At 39.3% G+C, this 17,717-nt stretch overlaps 1 protein-coding gene across 5 annotated transcripts in view; it reads right to left on the reverse strand.

Annotated features, from left to right (window-relative positions):
* EOGT (EGF domain specific O-linked N-acetylglucosamine transferase) overlaps nt 1-17,717 on the reverse strand; it is a 95,500-nt gene that overhangs the window by 51,145 nt on the left and 26,638 nt on the right. For all 5 annotated transcript variants that reach the window (XR_009153199.1, XM_058166814.1, XM_058166817.1 and 2 more), the window contains 9 exons: nt 15,289-15,395; nt 13,109-13,212; nt 10,029-10,121; nt 8,629-8,700; nt 8,383-8,469; nt 5,320-5,388; nt 5,147-5,208; nt 1,397-1,516; nt 547-649 (listed from right to left, as the gene is read on the reverse strand). Coding sequence is in view for 4 of the 5 variants with exons in the window: in XM_058166814.1 (XP_058022797.1) it covers nt 547-649; nt 1,397-1,516; nt 5,147-5,208; nt 5,320-5,388; nt 8,383-8,469; nt 8,629-8,700; nt 10,029-10,121; nt 13,109-13,212; nt 15,289-15,395 (817 nt within the window). In the remaining variant the exon portion in view is untranslated. The remainder of the gene's footprint in view (nt 1-546; nt 650-1,396; nt 1,517-5,146; nt 5,209-5,319; nt 5,389-8,382; nt 8,470-8,628; nt 8,701-10,028; nt 10,122-13,108; nt 13,213-15,288; nt 15,396-17,717) is intronic.

The raw sequence follows: 17,717 nt of genomic DNA on the forward strand, positions 1-17,717 counted from the left end.
ACCGTATCAGTTAAAAAACCCTCACAGCAATGCTATTGACAGCCTAAACTAATGGCCAATTAATTTCATTACTCTTCCTCCCCCAGCTATTAATATAAAATGACTCCTTAATCAGAGCAGAGAATTTAATTTGGGCTGTAGAACAGAATCATATTTCATGTAAAACTGAGAAGGGTAATACAAAAACAATTAAGACCCAAGGAAATAAAGTCCTTTCCATCCATCCCAGTGGTGGGTTTCAAATTTTTTTACTACTGATTCTGTGGGCATGGCTTGGTGGGCGTGGCATGGCTTGGTGGGCGTGGCAGGGGAAGGATACCATAAAATCTCCATTCCCACCCCACTCCAGGGGAAGGTTACTGCAAAATCCCCATTTCCTCCCGATCAGCTGGGACTCGGGAGGCAGAGAATAGATGGGGACAGGGCCAGTCAGAATTTTTACTACTGGTTCTCCAAACTACTCAAAATTTTCACTACCGGTTCTCCAGAACTGGTCAGAATCTGCTGAAACCCACTTCTGATCCATCCCACTCAACCTTCTAGTACCTCATCCTGAGGGAACACTTTATCCTTCTGCTGCCAGGTGATGTAACGGATACCTCGCAGCCTTGCAAGATCTAAGTAGCAACGTTCATCTTTACAATTGTACCTATAGAGATGCAGAAATGATGGGGATTTGTCAGAGACAGTTTTACCAGAAAACTAACCAGCTGTGGTTTTTTTTTCCAGCTCGGTCCCTATAGAAAGGAGAAGCAAGTTATGGAAAGCCAAAGATCAAATACTTCATGTTTATCATTGCCAGTGTGTAGTTGTATCACCTATGAAACCAGAGAATAGAGAGAAAACTGCAGCAGTCACACACAGTTTTAAAACATAGTATCTTCACAGGCAGCAAGAGTAATCCAATCAACAAACTTGGCCATGTTCTCATGAGAGAAAAGATAAAGAAAGAAGCAGCCACAAAAAGTAAGCATATCTTCTTTGTGGTTGATATCCACATGACTTGCCTCAGAGTGAAAGATTAGATGTGATTTTTAAGGTCTGTTTAAAAATGATCCAGGCAACAACTAGTTTTTCTGACAAACCACCCAGAAAAGGAGACTGGGTTTAGCCTGGAGGCTGCCTGCTGTCAACTTCAATCCAATAAAAGTCAGCAAACAGGGTTACCACATCGATTCAAAGAAGCATTTCTTGATTTTTACCAATTACCACCCAGGTAATTTTGACAGCTCCTGTGACACAGGAAGTCGTGCCATCCTTCACTGTCACGCATATATTAAAAAACACAAATTTGGAGCTTTCTCCGCAGCAGGAAATCCATCTTCGTGTAATGCATGCCCACACCCTCATACAAAGATATTAAACATATAAGCATAACCACCAAGGAAAGACTTACAGTTCAAAGATGACAGCCCAATCTGGCAAAAAGAGAAGATGAGTAAGGCCTGCTCCATGCATTCCAATGAAGATATCAGAATTGTGGGTTATCTTCAGCTGCTCCTTAAATTCGAGCTCCCTATATAAACCAGCATAAGTAAGACTATATACACATATGCACACACACACACACACACACACACACACGCAAAAACCCCAACATATACCTACACACACATACACACACATAAGTAAAGGCTCTAGGGGGCAGTGCTCATCTCCGTTTCAAAGCTGAAGAGCCAGCGCTGTCCGAAGATGTCTCTGTGGTCATGTGGCATGACTAAATGCCAAAGGCGCAAGGAACGCTGTTGCTTTCCCACCAAAGATGGTCCCTATTTTTCTACTTGCATTTTTTTTATGTGCTTTCGAACTGCTAAATTGGCAGAATCTGGGACAAGTAACAGGAACCCACCCCGTTACGCGGCACTAGGGATTCAAACTGTTGAACTGCCGACCTTTCAATCGACAAGCTCAGCGTCTTAGCCACTGAGCCATCACATCCCTTTACACACACATACACACATACAAATACAAATTCATATATACACAAGTATGCGCATGCCAGAAAAAGCACAAGAGATCACCATTTGAACACAGCTCAAGGCTATGAAAAAAGTCCTCTAGGAATGTAATGCATAAGAAACACATTAAAATAAAAATGTCCTTGAGCTACACCATCTTGTGTATTTCTAAACTGCCTCGCAACTACACTTCCCTAGGTAGTTTGCAAATCTATTTAAATGTACAATATAAATCAAAGGGACACAAAATGACCAAACGACAGCATGATAGTGATTAAAACCACTAGCAATAATAGCAAATGAAAATGCAGCTGACAAAAATCAAAGTAGAGCCAATGGCAAAACAGAAGCAGGATTTCCTAAAGTGCCTGAAATAATAACATCTTTCAAAATGTTCATCCTGCACATTATTTCTGGGGAAACAATTTCACTGATGGGTACCAGCAATAAGAAATCTCCTTCTCTAACAAAATGAAATTCAATGGTGAAAAAAGTAAGGTTCTACATTTAAGCAAGAAAAACAAAATGCACAAAATGCATATGTAGTACTTGGCTCAATAGTAGTAACTCTGAGAGGGATCTTGGAGTTCTAGTGGACAACTGTTTAAATATAAGCCAAGCACTGTGCAGCAGCTGCCAAAAAAGCAAACACAGTTCTAGGCTGCTTTAATAGAGGGATAGAATAAAGATCAACTGAAGTGTTAATACCACTTTATAATGCCTTGGTAAGGCCACACTTGGAATACTGCATCTAGTTTTGGTGACCACGATGTAAAAAAGATGTTGAGACTCTAGAAAGAGTGCAGAGAAGAGCAACAAAGAAGATTAGGGGACTGGAGGTTAAAACGTATAAAGAATGGTTGCTGGAATTGGATATGTCTAGTTTGATGAAAAGAAGGACTAGCAGTGACATGATAGCAGTGTTCTGACATTTCAGGGGCTGCTACAAAGAAGAGGGAGTCAAGCTATTCTCCAAAGCACCTGAAGGTAGGATAAGAAGCAATGGATGGAAACTAATCAAGGAGAGAAGCAACCTAGAACTAAAGAGAATTTTCCTGACAGAACAATTAATCAGTGGAACAACTTGCTTCCAGAAGTTGTGAATACTTCAACACTGGAAGTTTTTAAGAAGAGATTGGACAATCATTTGTCTGAAATGGTATAGGGTTTCCTGTCTAAGCAGGGGATTGGACTTGAAGACCTCCAAGGTCCCTTCCAACTCTGTTATTCTATTTTAAGGTAACTGGAGGAGGGTCTATGATTAAGACTGGTCAGTCAATGGATCCATTCACTGCAGTATTTGACTGCCTAGAAGCACCTTACAAGATTGCCATGCAAATATACATTTTTTAAAAATGTATATTTCATTGTCTAGCGCTATGCTTAGACATGCACATTGCTAAATTCAAATCCATGGACTGCTCTTTATGTCAGTAAGTTTTTCAGAAGTATACTCTAAGAAGTAAGAGAGAAACCCTGTTATACATCATGGTGGTTCATTCATTAGAAAGTGTCCTACAATTTCAGCAATTCAAAGCAATTGGGCTGTACCTAATGGTGCCTTTGGAAAAGCATTTTGGCTTGTCCAACGGAAGACATTGAATGTTTGCTCTCAGCCCACTGCAATTGCTCCTCAGAGGTTGTGGGGAACCTTCTGAACTACAGACTCCTATTAAGTAAGGAGGATCGATGATGGTCTCATGCTAGCCACCTCTGCGTATAAGAATAGTGCAAGTAACATCTTTGCTGTACGAGCTGCATTGGATGCTGGTGTGTTTCTGAGCCCAATTTAAGATGGTAGCTATGACTGTTCTGACTTAGGTTTCCCAAGAGCATAAAGCACACTCCTTGTCCCGACAAAAACCCCTTTTTATTAAGTTACTGTGAATTCTTCTCATTCACATCCAACAATGTCTTTCAAGGGAGAATTTAGTCACAGACCTTATCTGGCTTGGAGAGCTGCCAGGCCAATATCTTCAAAACTTGACAAGGTGTCTCAGACAGTCAGATTCTTAATTGTTTATTTTATTTTAATTTTTTTTCGATATTTATGTTTTATTTCTGCTGTACACAGCCCTGAGTGTTCGGAGAAAGGCGGTATAAAAATACGAAAAATAAATAAATAAAATAAATAAGTGAATTAATTGTCTCCTGCAAAGTCCACTCCCCTTTCACTTCTCTTTTATTCCCTCTAGGAGGGGCCATTCATCATCCACCTGTGGCCTTACTCCCAAATCAACCCTTGTTCTTTAACTGTTCCCGTCGTCTGGCAACTCTGCAGATGCTCACGCTGGGAACAGGCTCCAGCTGTTTGTCTGCCTCACTGATGTCTGACTCCGAAGGCAGCTGATAACTGGTATACGGTCCCCTCTCTGCCTCTGATGCAGAACCCTCATCAGAGCCTTCTGCAGACTCCAGGACTGGCCCATGTTCCTCCACAACCTCACTGTCCGAATCTGCTGCCAGCTCTGCTGGCGGACCACAACAATGACCTTTAAAGCCCTACATGGCATAGGGCCAAACTATCTAAAAACCATCTTTACCCCATCACATTACTGTACCACCTGGGTAGGAAGGGAAAATATGTTCTTTTAACCCTCTCAGTTACAAGAATTTTGACTGGCAGAATTTGGGAAGAGAGCCTTTTCTCCCACTGTCCCTGCTCTTTGGAACATTCTCCCCCTCCTCAGTTAAGCAAGGTGAGCCCCCACTCTCCTGGCCTTCCATAAATATTTAAAGATTGTTCGGCCTTATTGATTGGGACTCACCAAAGAGCACGCAGCAATGGGGCTGGTTAGTGCCCTGAAATTCTCCTCCCCTCCTGCTTTTTAATTAACTCTTAATGTAAAAACTTTAACTCACCTTGCCTATTTTAGGTTTTATTTTAGTTTTTCACATTTTATTTCTACACCGCCTGGAGTCCTCCTATGAAGAAGATGGGCAGTTCCTAAGATGGATGGATGGATGGATGGATGGATGGATGGATGGATGGATGGATGGATGGATGGATAGAAAGACAGACAGACAGACCAGACCAGACCAGACCAGACCAAACCAGACCAGGACAGGACAGGACAGGACACGACAGAACAGACAGACCCCCATCCCTGCAGATACTGATATGTCATATGCTGATTTGGTATGAAGAATTGCAGACCAGCTCTACTTCTCCTTTCAAATATACTTACTTGTATTTGTAATTCACTATCTGGACATCAAACAATGGCAATGTTTTCAAAGCACTGGCAAGCTGAAGAGGGAGAGGAAAAAACAAAAATGTTCAAGGCAGTATTAAAGTTACCTTTTTCTATGTGGCAACCATACAGCAAAGAGATTTAAGTGAAGTAAAAAATGAACAAACCTCATTCTGGTTTAATATCTTTCTATACTCTGTAGTCCGGGCAAGTATTGTAACTCTGATTTTCTTATCCTATTGAAAAACAAAAACAAACAAATTAAGCAAAAACAGTTCATTAATCAATTCATTGCACCAAAACAAAGAAAAAACCAGTAGAGTGACAACAGAAAAAATTACTGGCCTTAACAGCAACAATTAGTAGGGCGATTAAACTGTCTTTTTCTTTTAATCACCTCATTTATAGAATATGCAAGAAGGCCGCAAATACCTCAGCTGAAGCTTTAGTAGGAGTATTTGCCACAAACAACAAAGCCATTTAAGAGTCTTTCAGCTATCTCTATGCCAACTCAGAATGTCCCTGAAGAGGCATGGGCTTTTAAATACTTTATATTTACTGAATATAAAGTTGACAGCATCACTGAATACTATTACTGAATCTGAACAGGGCCACTTAACATGCAGGTGAGTAATGGAGGAAAAAAGTAAGATTAGCCCGCCAAATAAAGTTATTTTCCTTCCCAATTTAAAAAAAAAATCATTTAATCCTCAGGGGTAGATTGTAAAAAAAGGAATACAAAGGTGTAACGGCATGAAATCTATTAAGACCAGCAGGAAACATGTAGCAAATGGATGTGGAAAGCCCCTCGTGATGAATATGCTTTATATTCTATAGTTAATACTTTAAGGAACTGAACTAATTTTTCTTCCGCAGCTTGTAAAAACTGACAAAAATAACAACCAAGTTAACTGAAAAATCAGGAAAATTACTGAATAGGAAACAAACAGCGGTCAAGGATTTATCAGGTGGCTTTTAGAGAATAGACTTCCTAGTAGAAGAAAAGAAAACTCTTGAGTAGTGAAAATTATTCTTGGGCGACTGGATATATCAGAGCTACTGGACTTTGCTGTCCAAGGCCCTATCCTAATTATCATTATGTATTGTTATTTGTTGGTTGCTTTTTATGTTCTCTTTCCTCTATATCACCACTGACAATGCATATTATTAATCGTTTCATAGTTCCCATCGCCAATCTCTTTCCACTTATGACTGTATGACTATAACTTGTTGCTGGCAATCCTTATGATTTATATTGATATATTGATCATCAATTGTGTTGTAAATGTTGTACCTTTTTTTTTTTTTTGTTTACATTTATACCCCGCCCTTCTCCGAAGACTCAGGGCGGCTTACAATGTATAAGGCAATAGTCTCATTCTATTTGTATATTTTTTTACAAAGTCAACTTATTGCCCCCCCAACAATCTGGGTCCTCATTTTACCTACCTTATAAAGGGTGGAAGGCTGAGTCAACCTTGGGCCGGGTTCGAACCTGCAGTAATTGCAGGCTCTGTGTTTTTAATAACAGGCTTCTCTATTGCCTGAGCTATCCCGGCCCCTGACCTTGATGAACGTATCTTTTCTTTTATGTACACTGAGAGCATATGCACCAAGACAAATTCCTTGTGTGTCCAATCACACTTGGCCAATAAAAAATTCTATTCTATTCTATTCTATATAGCCAGCATTTGCTTGAGCCCTGCAAGAATAACTGTAGAAGATGACCAGGCTGACCTTGAGGGGTCAAGCACACCATCAGTCTTGAGTCTCTTCGTTCCCACAAGATATCTAAGTCCAGCCCACCTTGAATTCCATTGATTCTTATCTACTGCCAATTCACTTGGACCATTAGATGTTCAGATTCTTGTAGAGAATGTTAGCATGCAATAAACCTGCATTCATTTGAACTGCTTCGGTTCCTGATTTCCTGCGCTTGACAAAATCCTCACAATCTTGTGGGTATCTTGAATTGAAAAGAAATGATTGGCTCAACCAGTTACATAGTGGTGGGGGATGGGGTTAACTTGTAATATATTCTGCCCTAATCCAATTCTCTGGCAATAGCCATCTTTTCAAATACAGAATTCTCTATAGTGTCTTCCCATGTAAAAATAGGAACACTTAAACTACAAATACACCGATACAAGCTATCAGAATTGTGAGGACACAGTTTCTTAAAACTTCTTTTCTCTCAGGATTCCTTCCTACTTTTAAAAAATTAAGGGAGGACTCCAAAAGAGATTTTGCTTATGTCAGTTATATTTGCTGATATTTACTGTATTGAAAATTAAAATGGACACATTTATAGAATAGTTACTTACTGACTCATGTAAAAATGGCAATATTAAAGCCATTAGATACTAACCTATTTTCCATTAAAAATCCTATTATTTTTTTAAAATAAAAGTAACAATGAGAAGAGACATTGTTTTTGCAAATATCGTCAAGATCTTTTAAATAATTTTGATTTCAGAGATCCTTGAAAGGACTCTCAGTGGTACCCAGACCACACTTTAAGAAACACTTTCAGGCTATGAGAAAAATCTTGGAAGCAGAAATTGGGAGGAAGTGGGGGAAAGCATACAATTTCAGTTTCATTTCAGCACAGCTAGTCTTCAAGTTATGATTAGTCAATTAACTGGCTCCCACCCCAGGTCACATCATTGCACTTTGCATGCTTAGCAACTGCCTGCATTCACAGCTGTTTGCAATATCCTGCAGTCACATGACTGCAAATTAACCAGCATGAGCGCCCAGATTGTTGGGGCAATATGCTGACTCTGTAAACCGCTGAGAGAGGACTGTAAAGCACTGTTAAGCGGTATTGCTAAGTCTAAGTGCTATTGCTATTAACTTCTAGTTTCTGGCAAAGAACACCAATTGGAGACAATGGATTAACTTAATGAGTGCAGCATTTGCGTAATGACAATATTCACATTACCACCGTCACATTCATTTAATGACCACTACAGAAAAGTTTGTAAAATTGATCAGTCACATGAGTGTCAAACTCGCGGCATCATGTGGCCATCATGTAACGTTACGTGATGTTTTTCCCCTTCTCGGAGCTGGGGTGGGTGTGGCCTGTGGGTGACGCATCTGACCCGCTGGCCACCAGTTTGACACTTCTAAGTCACATGGTTAACCATTTAATAACCAGCATGACTGTAATCCCAGCCTACGTTATGGTCATATGTCAAGGACTCCTATTGCAACCGAACTAGTACCTTAGGCCCATCTTGGGTGATATTTAATCTGTGCAACACATGTTGGGAAAAGGCTCTGAATAGTCCTGTCCCATGACAGCCGGAGATCTGCAATTAGACCAGACATAGGAATAAAATGTAAACATGTTTATGCTTTAATATAGAATGAGAGAGAGAGGGATAAAAACCATCATGTTTATTCAGACCCAAATATTCTGCTTGTGTTTTTTTAAAAAAGAGTGTGGTAATCTCACCAGATTTACTCACCAATGGTGTATTATAAAACAGGCCAAACCTCATTCGAGGCAATAGTGTAAAAACTGCTTCTTTGAAGCAGACCTGGAAAAGAAGATTAACGATTTACAAGGATTTTCCTTAATATATAAGGAGAGAGGCAAATAAAGAGCACAGAGAAGAACAACAAAGATGATTAGGGGACTGGAGACTAAAACATATGAAGAACTGTTGAAGGAATTGGGTATGTCTAATATAATGAAAAGAAGGAGTGACATAGTAGTAGGGGTGACATAGTAGTAGCGCCTCAATATCTGAGATGCTGCCACAAAGAAGAGGGAGTCAACCTACCGTCCAAAGCACCTGAAGGCAGAACATGAAGCAATGGATGGAAACTAATCAAAGAGAGAAGAAACCTAGAACTAAGGAGAAATTTCCTGAAGGAGTTAGCAGAACGACTTGTCTCCAGAAGTTGTGGGTGCTCCAACAGTGGAGTTTTTAAAAAACAGACTGGACAATCATTTGTCTGAAATAGTATAGGGTTTCCTGCTTGAGCCGGGAATTGGACTAGAAGACCCCCAAGGTCCCTTCCAACTCTGTTATTCTGTTATGAAGTATTAACACTGCGATGGAAAGTAGTTCAGAATATTTTTGGTAACTTTGTTGTACGCGGCCCAGAGTCATTTGTTTTGAGAGATGGGTGATTTCTCTTGTGATATATGATCATCATAAACTCTCATAACATAAAATACTTTCAAGAAGTATTGTAATGCTAGTTTAATGGTGAAAGTTATGGCACGATTTTGAAAGGTAACTGGCATCATGTTGCCATTCCAGACATGCACTTTCATTTACTAATTTTTACTACCATGGACAACAAAAGTTTGAATTATTTGTTATTTATTTGTTATTAGACTTCCATACCATCCATCTCACCAAGGTGACTCTAGGCAATTCTAGGTGGCTTTTGATAGATAGATAGATATCATATGTAATATAATCAATTATCATATAATCAATAAGATTATTGAATTTAAGCTATGTTTTGTGAAACTGGGAAGAACTATTATAGTTTCCTTTCCTTTCCTTTCCTTTCCTTTCCTTTCCTTTCCTTTCCTTTCCTTTCCTTCCCTTTCCCTTTCCCTTTCCCTTTCCCTTCCTGTATTTTGGGATTCATTCCTAGGTTACATTAAACTATAATGTAGTTCCTTGATTCATTCAAATTCAAGTAAGATGACTTCCTAGTTTATGCAGCTGGGTCAACTGCAAACAGGCAAATTCTTATCTTTACTTTAACTATTACAACACCAGCAATCAAAGGACCAGATGAAATTAATCACTACAAAAACATTAAACACAAATACCACAAAACAAATTATTCATTATGTTTCAAATAAAACAGTAAAATTTTAAAATGATACAATATTCCATACCCTTTTTGAATCGTACGATTTCAAATGTATTATTTCATAGTCTGTAAATGCCTTCCATGTTTCACTGAATAAATCTCCATATCCATATGTACTCTGAAAAAAAACACCAAACCAATGCCAATAAGATTTCCCTTAATATAGTCCAAATTTGTATGTGTCCATTTCAAGCAATAAGATTCAAACGAATTTCTAAAAGAATTCAGCATAAAGGAGATTAAGATATGGTAAAAATAAATATAAATTTTAGTAGTCTCCAAAAATTTAAAAAAAAAAATACAACTAAGATATGTGAAGAAAAATACGACATTGGTGCAGACTGTAGGAATATGATCTGATAACTGAACATGTTCTGTTCTGCAGTTTCAATGCTCTTTTTCTGATTTTAATAGCCGAAATAATAGTGTACAATAAATATATTCTTTAAAAAGTTCACATAATTTCATATTTAACCACGTTAAACTAAGGTGTTTTTTTCCATTTTCCACATATGTTTGCAATTATATTTTAATAAATATGAAGGTTTTTTACAGACTCGAAGAATATTGGAAGTCTGCTCATCAACACAACCAATGCCAATTAAAGATCAGAGTTCAATACAACTGGAAGATACTAAAGCAGGGGTGAAATCCAGCAGGTTCTGACAGGTTCTGGAGAACCGGTAGCGGAAATTTTGAGTAGTTCAGAGAACTGGCAAATACCACCTCTGGCTGGCCCCAGAGTGGGGTAGGAATGGAGATTTTGCAGTATCCTTCCCCTGCCACGCCCACCAAGCCACACCACCCCCACCAAGCCACGGCCACAGAACCGATAGTAAAAAAAATTGGATTTCACCACTGTGCTAAACTGATCTAACAACTATCCTACCATCATATACTGAACTGATGTGTTACCAAAGGCCCTTTATAAATAATGAATTTGTCATTTATATTTGTTCAGAAACATGCTAAAAGCATGGTTTTTTAATATAAAATTGCATTTCTGTTTCATTTCACTTACATAGAACTTTTTAACTTTTTATTAAAAAGCTAAAACTTTCCAAACATTTGAGTAGAAAAATGTATATGGAGATTCTCAGTCATCCAGGTCATAGTTGTCCCAAAGGTGCTTTTTCACGAGGGAACTGGACTTTCTGGTTTTTCTGAAGAAGCTTTTTGGATGTGAAGCGAAATATCTTCAAAGAAAAACAAGAAAGTCCAATTGTCTCCTGGGGGGGGGGGGGAGCACCTTTGGGACATTTGAGTAGAAAGCTGTATATGTAAAAATTTACTTAATAAAAAAGAAAGATCAGCTTTACTAAATAAACAAAAAATTAATAAGGTTTGTAAACCTGCAACAGTTAAACCAATGCACCCTACAAGAGAAGGCATAAACTTCTTCAGCTTTATACAGTTGAGTTAAAACAGTACACTGGCGCCATCAACTGGCAATACTAGGAATTAAATATACCATAACAATTTTGAAAATAGAATAGCTTAGGACAAATTCACATTACAGTACTATCTAGATCAGGGGTATCAAACTCGTGGCGTCACGAATATATCACGGGACATATTGCGAGTTTTTCCCTTTGCTAAACCAGGGATGGGCGCAGCCAGAGCGTGACACATCTAGCCACAAGTTTGACACCACTGATCTAGATGTATCAAAAATGCACACAGAATGCTTTTTTTTTCCCAAATAGGAGACATTCAAATGAGAAATCCAGCAGAAAAACCACAAGTTAGACAGGCAGGTAGTCCTCAATTTATAACAAGCCACTTAGTGACCATGCAACTTATTATGGATGCCCCCAAAGCCCACGGTCACATGATCGCATTTTGGGCACTTGGCAACCAGCTCAACTTTATGGCTGTTTGCAGCATCCTGTAATCCCAGGACAACAATTTTTTGCTGCTTTGTGGAATTTATTTCTGGTTTCTGGCAAAAAAAAAAACACCCGTTAGGGGAAATTGATTCATTTAACCATAGCATTTGATTAACAACCACCAAAAAAGGACAACAAAGAATGTTCTTTCTGCGCCAACTCAGAAAGCTCAAACTGCCCAAGGAGCTGCTGATTCAGTTCTACAGAGGAATTATTGAGTCTGTCATTTGCACCTCTATAACTGTCTGGTTCGGTTCTGCAACCCAACAAGAAAGACACAGACTTCAGAGGATAATTAGAACTGCAGAAAAAATAATTGCTACCAACCTGCCTTCCATTGAGGACCTGTATACTGCACGAATCAAGAAGAGGGCCGTGAAAATATTTACAGATCCCTCACATCCAGGACATAAACTGTTTCAACTCCTACCCTCAAAACGACGCTATAGAGCACTGCACACCAGAACAACTAGACACAAGAACAGTTTTTTCCCAAAGGCCATCACTCTGCTAAACAAATAATTCCCTCAACACTGTCAAACTATTTACTAAATCTGCACTACTATTAATCTTCTCATCATTCCCATCACCAATCTCTTTCCACTTATGACTGTATGACTGTAACTTTGTTGCTGGTAATCCTTATGATTTATATTGATATATTGACCATCATTTGTGTTGTAAATGTTGTACCTTGATGAATGTATCTTTTCTTTTATGTTAACTGAGAGCATATGCACCAAGACAAATTCCTTGTGTGTCCAATCTCACTTGGCCAATAAAAAATTCTATTCTATTCTAAAAAAGGTCAAAAAATCAGATCCAGTTAAATGATGCCTCAATTTATCATCACGAGCACTTTTAACCATAATTCTGGATGTAGAGTGATTTCTTGGTAAACACAGCCTCATAGACCGGGGGGGGGGGAAAGAAGATAAGCATTAAGAATAAAATTTTAAAAACTTAATAAAAAAGCCAAATCTTATTCCTTGAGCAGAGCCTTAACCAAAAGGTAAATGAGGCAAATGGTTACCTCATTTAATCATGCTAACTGCGGTAGTTTATACCAATCTACAGCTGACTAATTAACAATCCTCCCACGATAGCATAATTACAATTCCTCCTAAACCTGGAACTGTTTACATCAGACAAAAATAATATCTCAAATAATGTTACGTGCTAACCTAACCCTAAGTATTCTTATGCTGCTACTTACAGTATCCCACATAACAATGTTGATATCAGTGCTGAAGGTGTTGGTAACATGCTGAGTGATGTAAAGATTCACAAAGTCACAAAAATGATGGTACATGTTGACACCTAAAAGAAGGAAGAAAAATTAAGCTTGTTGTAGTAAACACAACCAGAACTACATAGACAGTCATTTACAACTAAGGCTTTATGCAAAAAACTATGTTCCATAGGTGCACCCATGCCACAATGCTAAAATAAAAGTAAAGGTAAAGGTTCCCCTCGCACATATGTGCTAGTCGTTCCCGACTCTAGGGGGCAGTGCTCATCTTTGTTACAAAGCCGAAGAGCCAGCGCTGTCCGAAGACGTGTGGTCATGTGGCTGGCATGACTAAACACCAAAGCCGCACAGAATGCTGTTACCTTCCCACCAAAGGTGGTCCCTACTTTTGAATTTTTTACGTGCTTTCGAACTGCTAGGTTGGCAGAAGCTGGGACAAGTAACAGGAGCTCACCCCTTTATGCGGCACTAGGGATTCGAACCACTGAACTGCCGACCTTTCTGATCGACAAGCTCAGCGTCTTAGCCACTGAACCACCGCGTCCCACTTAATGCTAAAATACAGGTACAGAATTATGAGTTACTTAATTAGTTCATGAAGTTACCATTAAAAACACATTTAAGAAGCTGAGCAAGGATGAGCTTTGAGACTAGCTCATTATTATTGCCAGCATATGGGTTTTAAATGAAATCCAGTCATAAGAAGCTACTAATTTGATCAGAGCAGTAATCTTGAAGGATTTTATATCCTTGATAAAAAGGTTTTTAAGAAAACCTTAATGAGTTCAGTAAAAAAAAAATCAAGTTATGATAGTTTGCTCAGCTCAGCTTATTTCACTGAACTCCAAGCTATACAGATAGCCCTCAACTTACAACCATTCATTTAGTGACTCTTTGAAGTTGCAATAGCACTAAAAAAGGTGACTTATGACCCTTTTTCCCACCTATGTGAAACGATCATTTCCTAATTCACACGATCAAATTATTTTTGGTCATGGGATCAAAATTAGGGCATCTGGCAAATGGGTCATGTAATCATAATTTCTAACCTTCCCAGCTGCTTCCAACAAGCAAAATCAATGGGAGAAACCAGACTCGCTCAATGACTGCATGATATACTTAACAACTAGAGTGATTTGCTTAACTGTGGCCAAAAAAAAAAAAGGTTGGTAAATTGGGGCAGAATTCACTTAACAACTGCAATGGAAATATTGGATTTGTTAGTTTGGGCTCAGTATGATATACAAGCCTCTCTATTACTAATTCACATTATGTGTGAATCAGGTCATTAAGGCATGTTCATATCAATGTAATATGAACCAAATGTGCCAAGTCTTTGGCAACTTTTAGCCTGGCGGACTTCAACTCCCAGAATTATGGGAATTGAAGTCCGCTAGGCTTAAAGTTGCCAAGGTTGGAGATCCCTGCTTTAAACAATTGCATAGGTTTATGCACAAATAGTCTTTACACCATAGTTTCTCAACTTTAGCAACTCTAAGACATATGGACTTCAACTTCCAGAGTTCCACAGCCAGCATGTTAGCTGGGAAACTCTAGAAGTTGACATCCACATACCAAGGTTAAGAAACACTAACTTTAGAGATTAATCAAAGCATAGGTAGTCCTAGGCTTACGACCACAACTGAACCTGAAACTTTAGTCAGTAAGTCATTGTGGTCGTAACTTGAGTCACAACATGACCAGATGTCAATTTTACAACTGTTTTCATGATGGCCGTTACGTGAATCACTGTAGTTGTTACCCAAATCACATGGTTGTAAGTCTGAATGCAGCTTATCCAAAAGGCATATCTTGCCAACAAACAGCAAAAAAAGTCGTAAAACGTGAACATGTGACTATGGGATGCTGCAATTGGTCATAAATGCAAGCAAATTGACAAGCAAATGAAAAACAATCACATGACAGTGGAATGGTACAGTAGTCATAACTTCAAGGATAGGTCAAAAGTAACTTTTTTCAAATCCATTGTAAATTTGAATGGTCATTATGCAACCAGTCTTAAGTCAAGGACAACCTGAAGTTTATAATCCGTACCTCTTAACGTTTACAGAAATAGAGCCTGTCTTATCAGTATAGAAATGAGGTTACATTTTGGAATTTGAAAACATTGAAATACCTTGTACCTGCATCAAGCTTCATGAAATAAGTTGGCTTCTCAACAATGACATCACAGCTGCCGTCTTCCAATGGTCTGGAACTCATCTCTGCGTAAGTCTGGAGTTCAGCAAACCTGTAAAGTGAATCGTAGAGTAGAGCACATCCTTCTCCTTCTGTCCTGGCCATTTTTTTATACAGGCAAGATTGAGAGCGTTTTAACAAATTGCATCATTGTTTGGTCTGGTGACTGCAGTGCCTCAAAGAGAAAGTCCCTACAGAGAGTGATAAGGACAGCCGAGAAGATTATAAGAAGCTCATTTCCTGTCATTCCGGATACTGCTTATAAGCGCTATATGCTTAGAGCTCAAAACATTGTTAGAGACCCCACACAACCACTTTATGGCCTGTTTCTGTTGCTCCCCTCTGGAAGGAGATTTCAGAATATTTCTAGCAGGACTTCCAGATTCTGTAACAGCTTTGTTCCCTATGCCATCCACCTGGTAAATTCGAAAGTTTCATTTTTCTCATCATGTACATGTATACATCCAACTAGACTGTGTTGTTTCTCTGTGTCATATAATATATGTGGGTATATGCATATTTATTTATTTATTTATTTATTTAGTCAAGCTTATATAGTATATATTGGAGGTGGTGACCCTTCGAGAGCTATATGCAAAGAATTTTCATTTTAATGTATGCCGATTAGTGTACATTCAAAGTGACAATCAAATTATTCTAGTCCAGGGGTGTCAAATTCAATTTCATTGAGGGCAGCATCAGGGTTGTGTCTGACCTTGGGGGGCATGGCCAGGGTGGGAATGGCAAGCTTGATGTCACTCGTGTCAGTGTGGCCTGTGGCGGACCGAACGCTCTGCCAGGGAAAAGGGGCTCCTGAGTTCCGTTTTCAGCCGCAATGGTCTCCTGCAGCCCTCTGGAAGCAAAAACAGAGCTCAGGGGTGCCGCACGCAGCCCTCCTGGGCCCCATTATCGACCACGACAGCCTCCCACAGGCCTCTGCCAGTGCCCCCCCCCAAGACTCCATTTTCGCTGGCAGACGCACCATGGGCCAGTCCTTCTCTGTTTCCAAGGCAGCCCCACTGGCCAGATCTAAGCATTCCATGGGCCAAATCTGGCCCATGGGCCTTGAGTTTGACGCACCTGTTCTAGTCTATTCTCTATTCTATTCTAATTACCACCATTTAAATTAGGCTTCGAAAATATATTCCAGTCTGATTTTTAAGCAATACACGACATGCACTTTCGGCTACTGTTGGTGAAGTTTTACCGAATTTGACAATTAAAATTATTTTTAATTGTAACTGACGCCTCTTCTATAAGGCTTCAAAAGGTTAAGCTCTGCTTTGAATTCAGCCTTGTGCAACGTCTTTGATCTATAAATGAAGGGTTGGGAAAAGTAGAGACAGTATTCCCTCTGTCCAACTTTCATAGATCCAGTTAATTGGAAGATTCATGTCAAATGTGTTTACCATGAATTTCAAGCTATATCAGCAAAGACATAGTTATTAGTGACTGCAGCTACATAACAGATAGAATTTGAGACCAATTAGCAAGATCCACAGAACAGTCTAGCATGAGCAAGTTGCCAGGAGGAATCATCAGCTTTCAAAAAATGCTGTAAGGGTGACTTACAACAGGGTAGCGCCAGGTCCCCTTCATTAAACATGATCATTTTGCAGGAAACTAAGGAAAGTTGCTACTTTGTACAATGTCTGCCCTCTGGAATAGCCTCCCTTCTGAGATTCTTAGCCTTAGAAGACCAACCTTCTTAGCCTTTCGAAAAGTTATTAAGACCTGGCTAATTTTCCCTGAGGGGAAATTAGCCAGGCTCAGGGCTAAGATGCTGAGCTTCTCGATCGAAAGGTCAGCAGTTCAGCAGTTCGAATCCCTATTGCCGCATATAGGGGTGAGCTCCCGTTATTTGTCCCAGCGTCTGCCAACCAAGCAGTTTGAAAGCACGTAAAAAATGCAAGTAGAAAAATAGGGACCACCTTTGGTGGGAAGGTAACAGCGTTCTGTGCGGCTTTGGTGTTTAGTCATGCCAGCCACATGACCACACATCTTCGGACAGCGCTGGCTCTTTGGCTTTGAAACGGAGATGAGCATCGCCCCCTAGGGGAACCTTTAACTTTATTTTCCCCTGGGATTAAGTAACAGAATAAAAGAATAGCAGAGTTGGAAGGAAGGTTGGAGATCTTCTAGTTCAACCCCCTGCTCAGACAAGAAACCAATTTTCAGATAAATGATTGCCCAACCTCTTCTTAAAAGCCTCTAGTGATGGAGCACCCATAACTTTGGAAGGGAAGCCACTGATTAATTGTTCTAACTGTCAGGAAATTTCTCCTTAGTTCTAGGTTGTTTGTCTTCTTAATTAGTTTCTTGATTAGTCTGGATATTACAGGAGTGTATAATACATAAGTTGACATTGTAAAAT

The sequence above is a fragment of the Ahaetulla prasina genome, chromosome 2, assembly GCF_028640845.1.
Source record: "Ahaetulla prasina isolate Xishuangbanna chromosome 2, ASM2864084v1, whole genome shotgun sequence".
In the NCBI taxonomy this organism is placed as follows: Eukaryota; Metazoa; Chordata; class Lepidosauria; order Squamata; family Colubridae; genus Ahaetulla; species Ahaetulla prasina.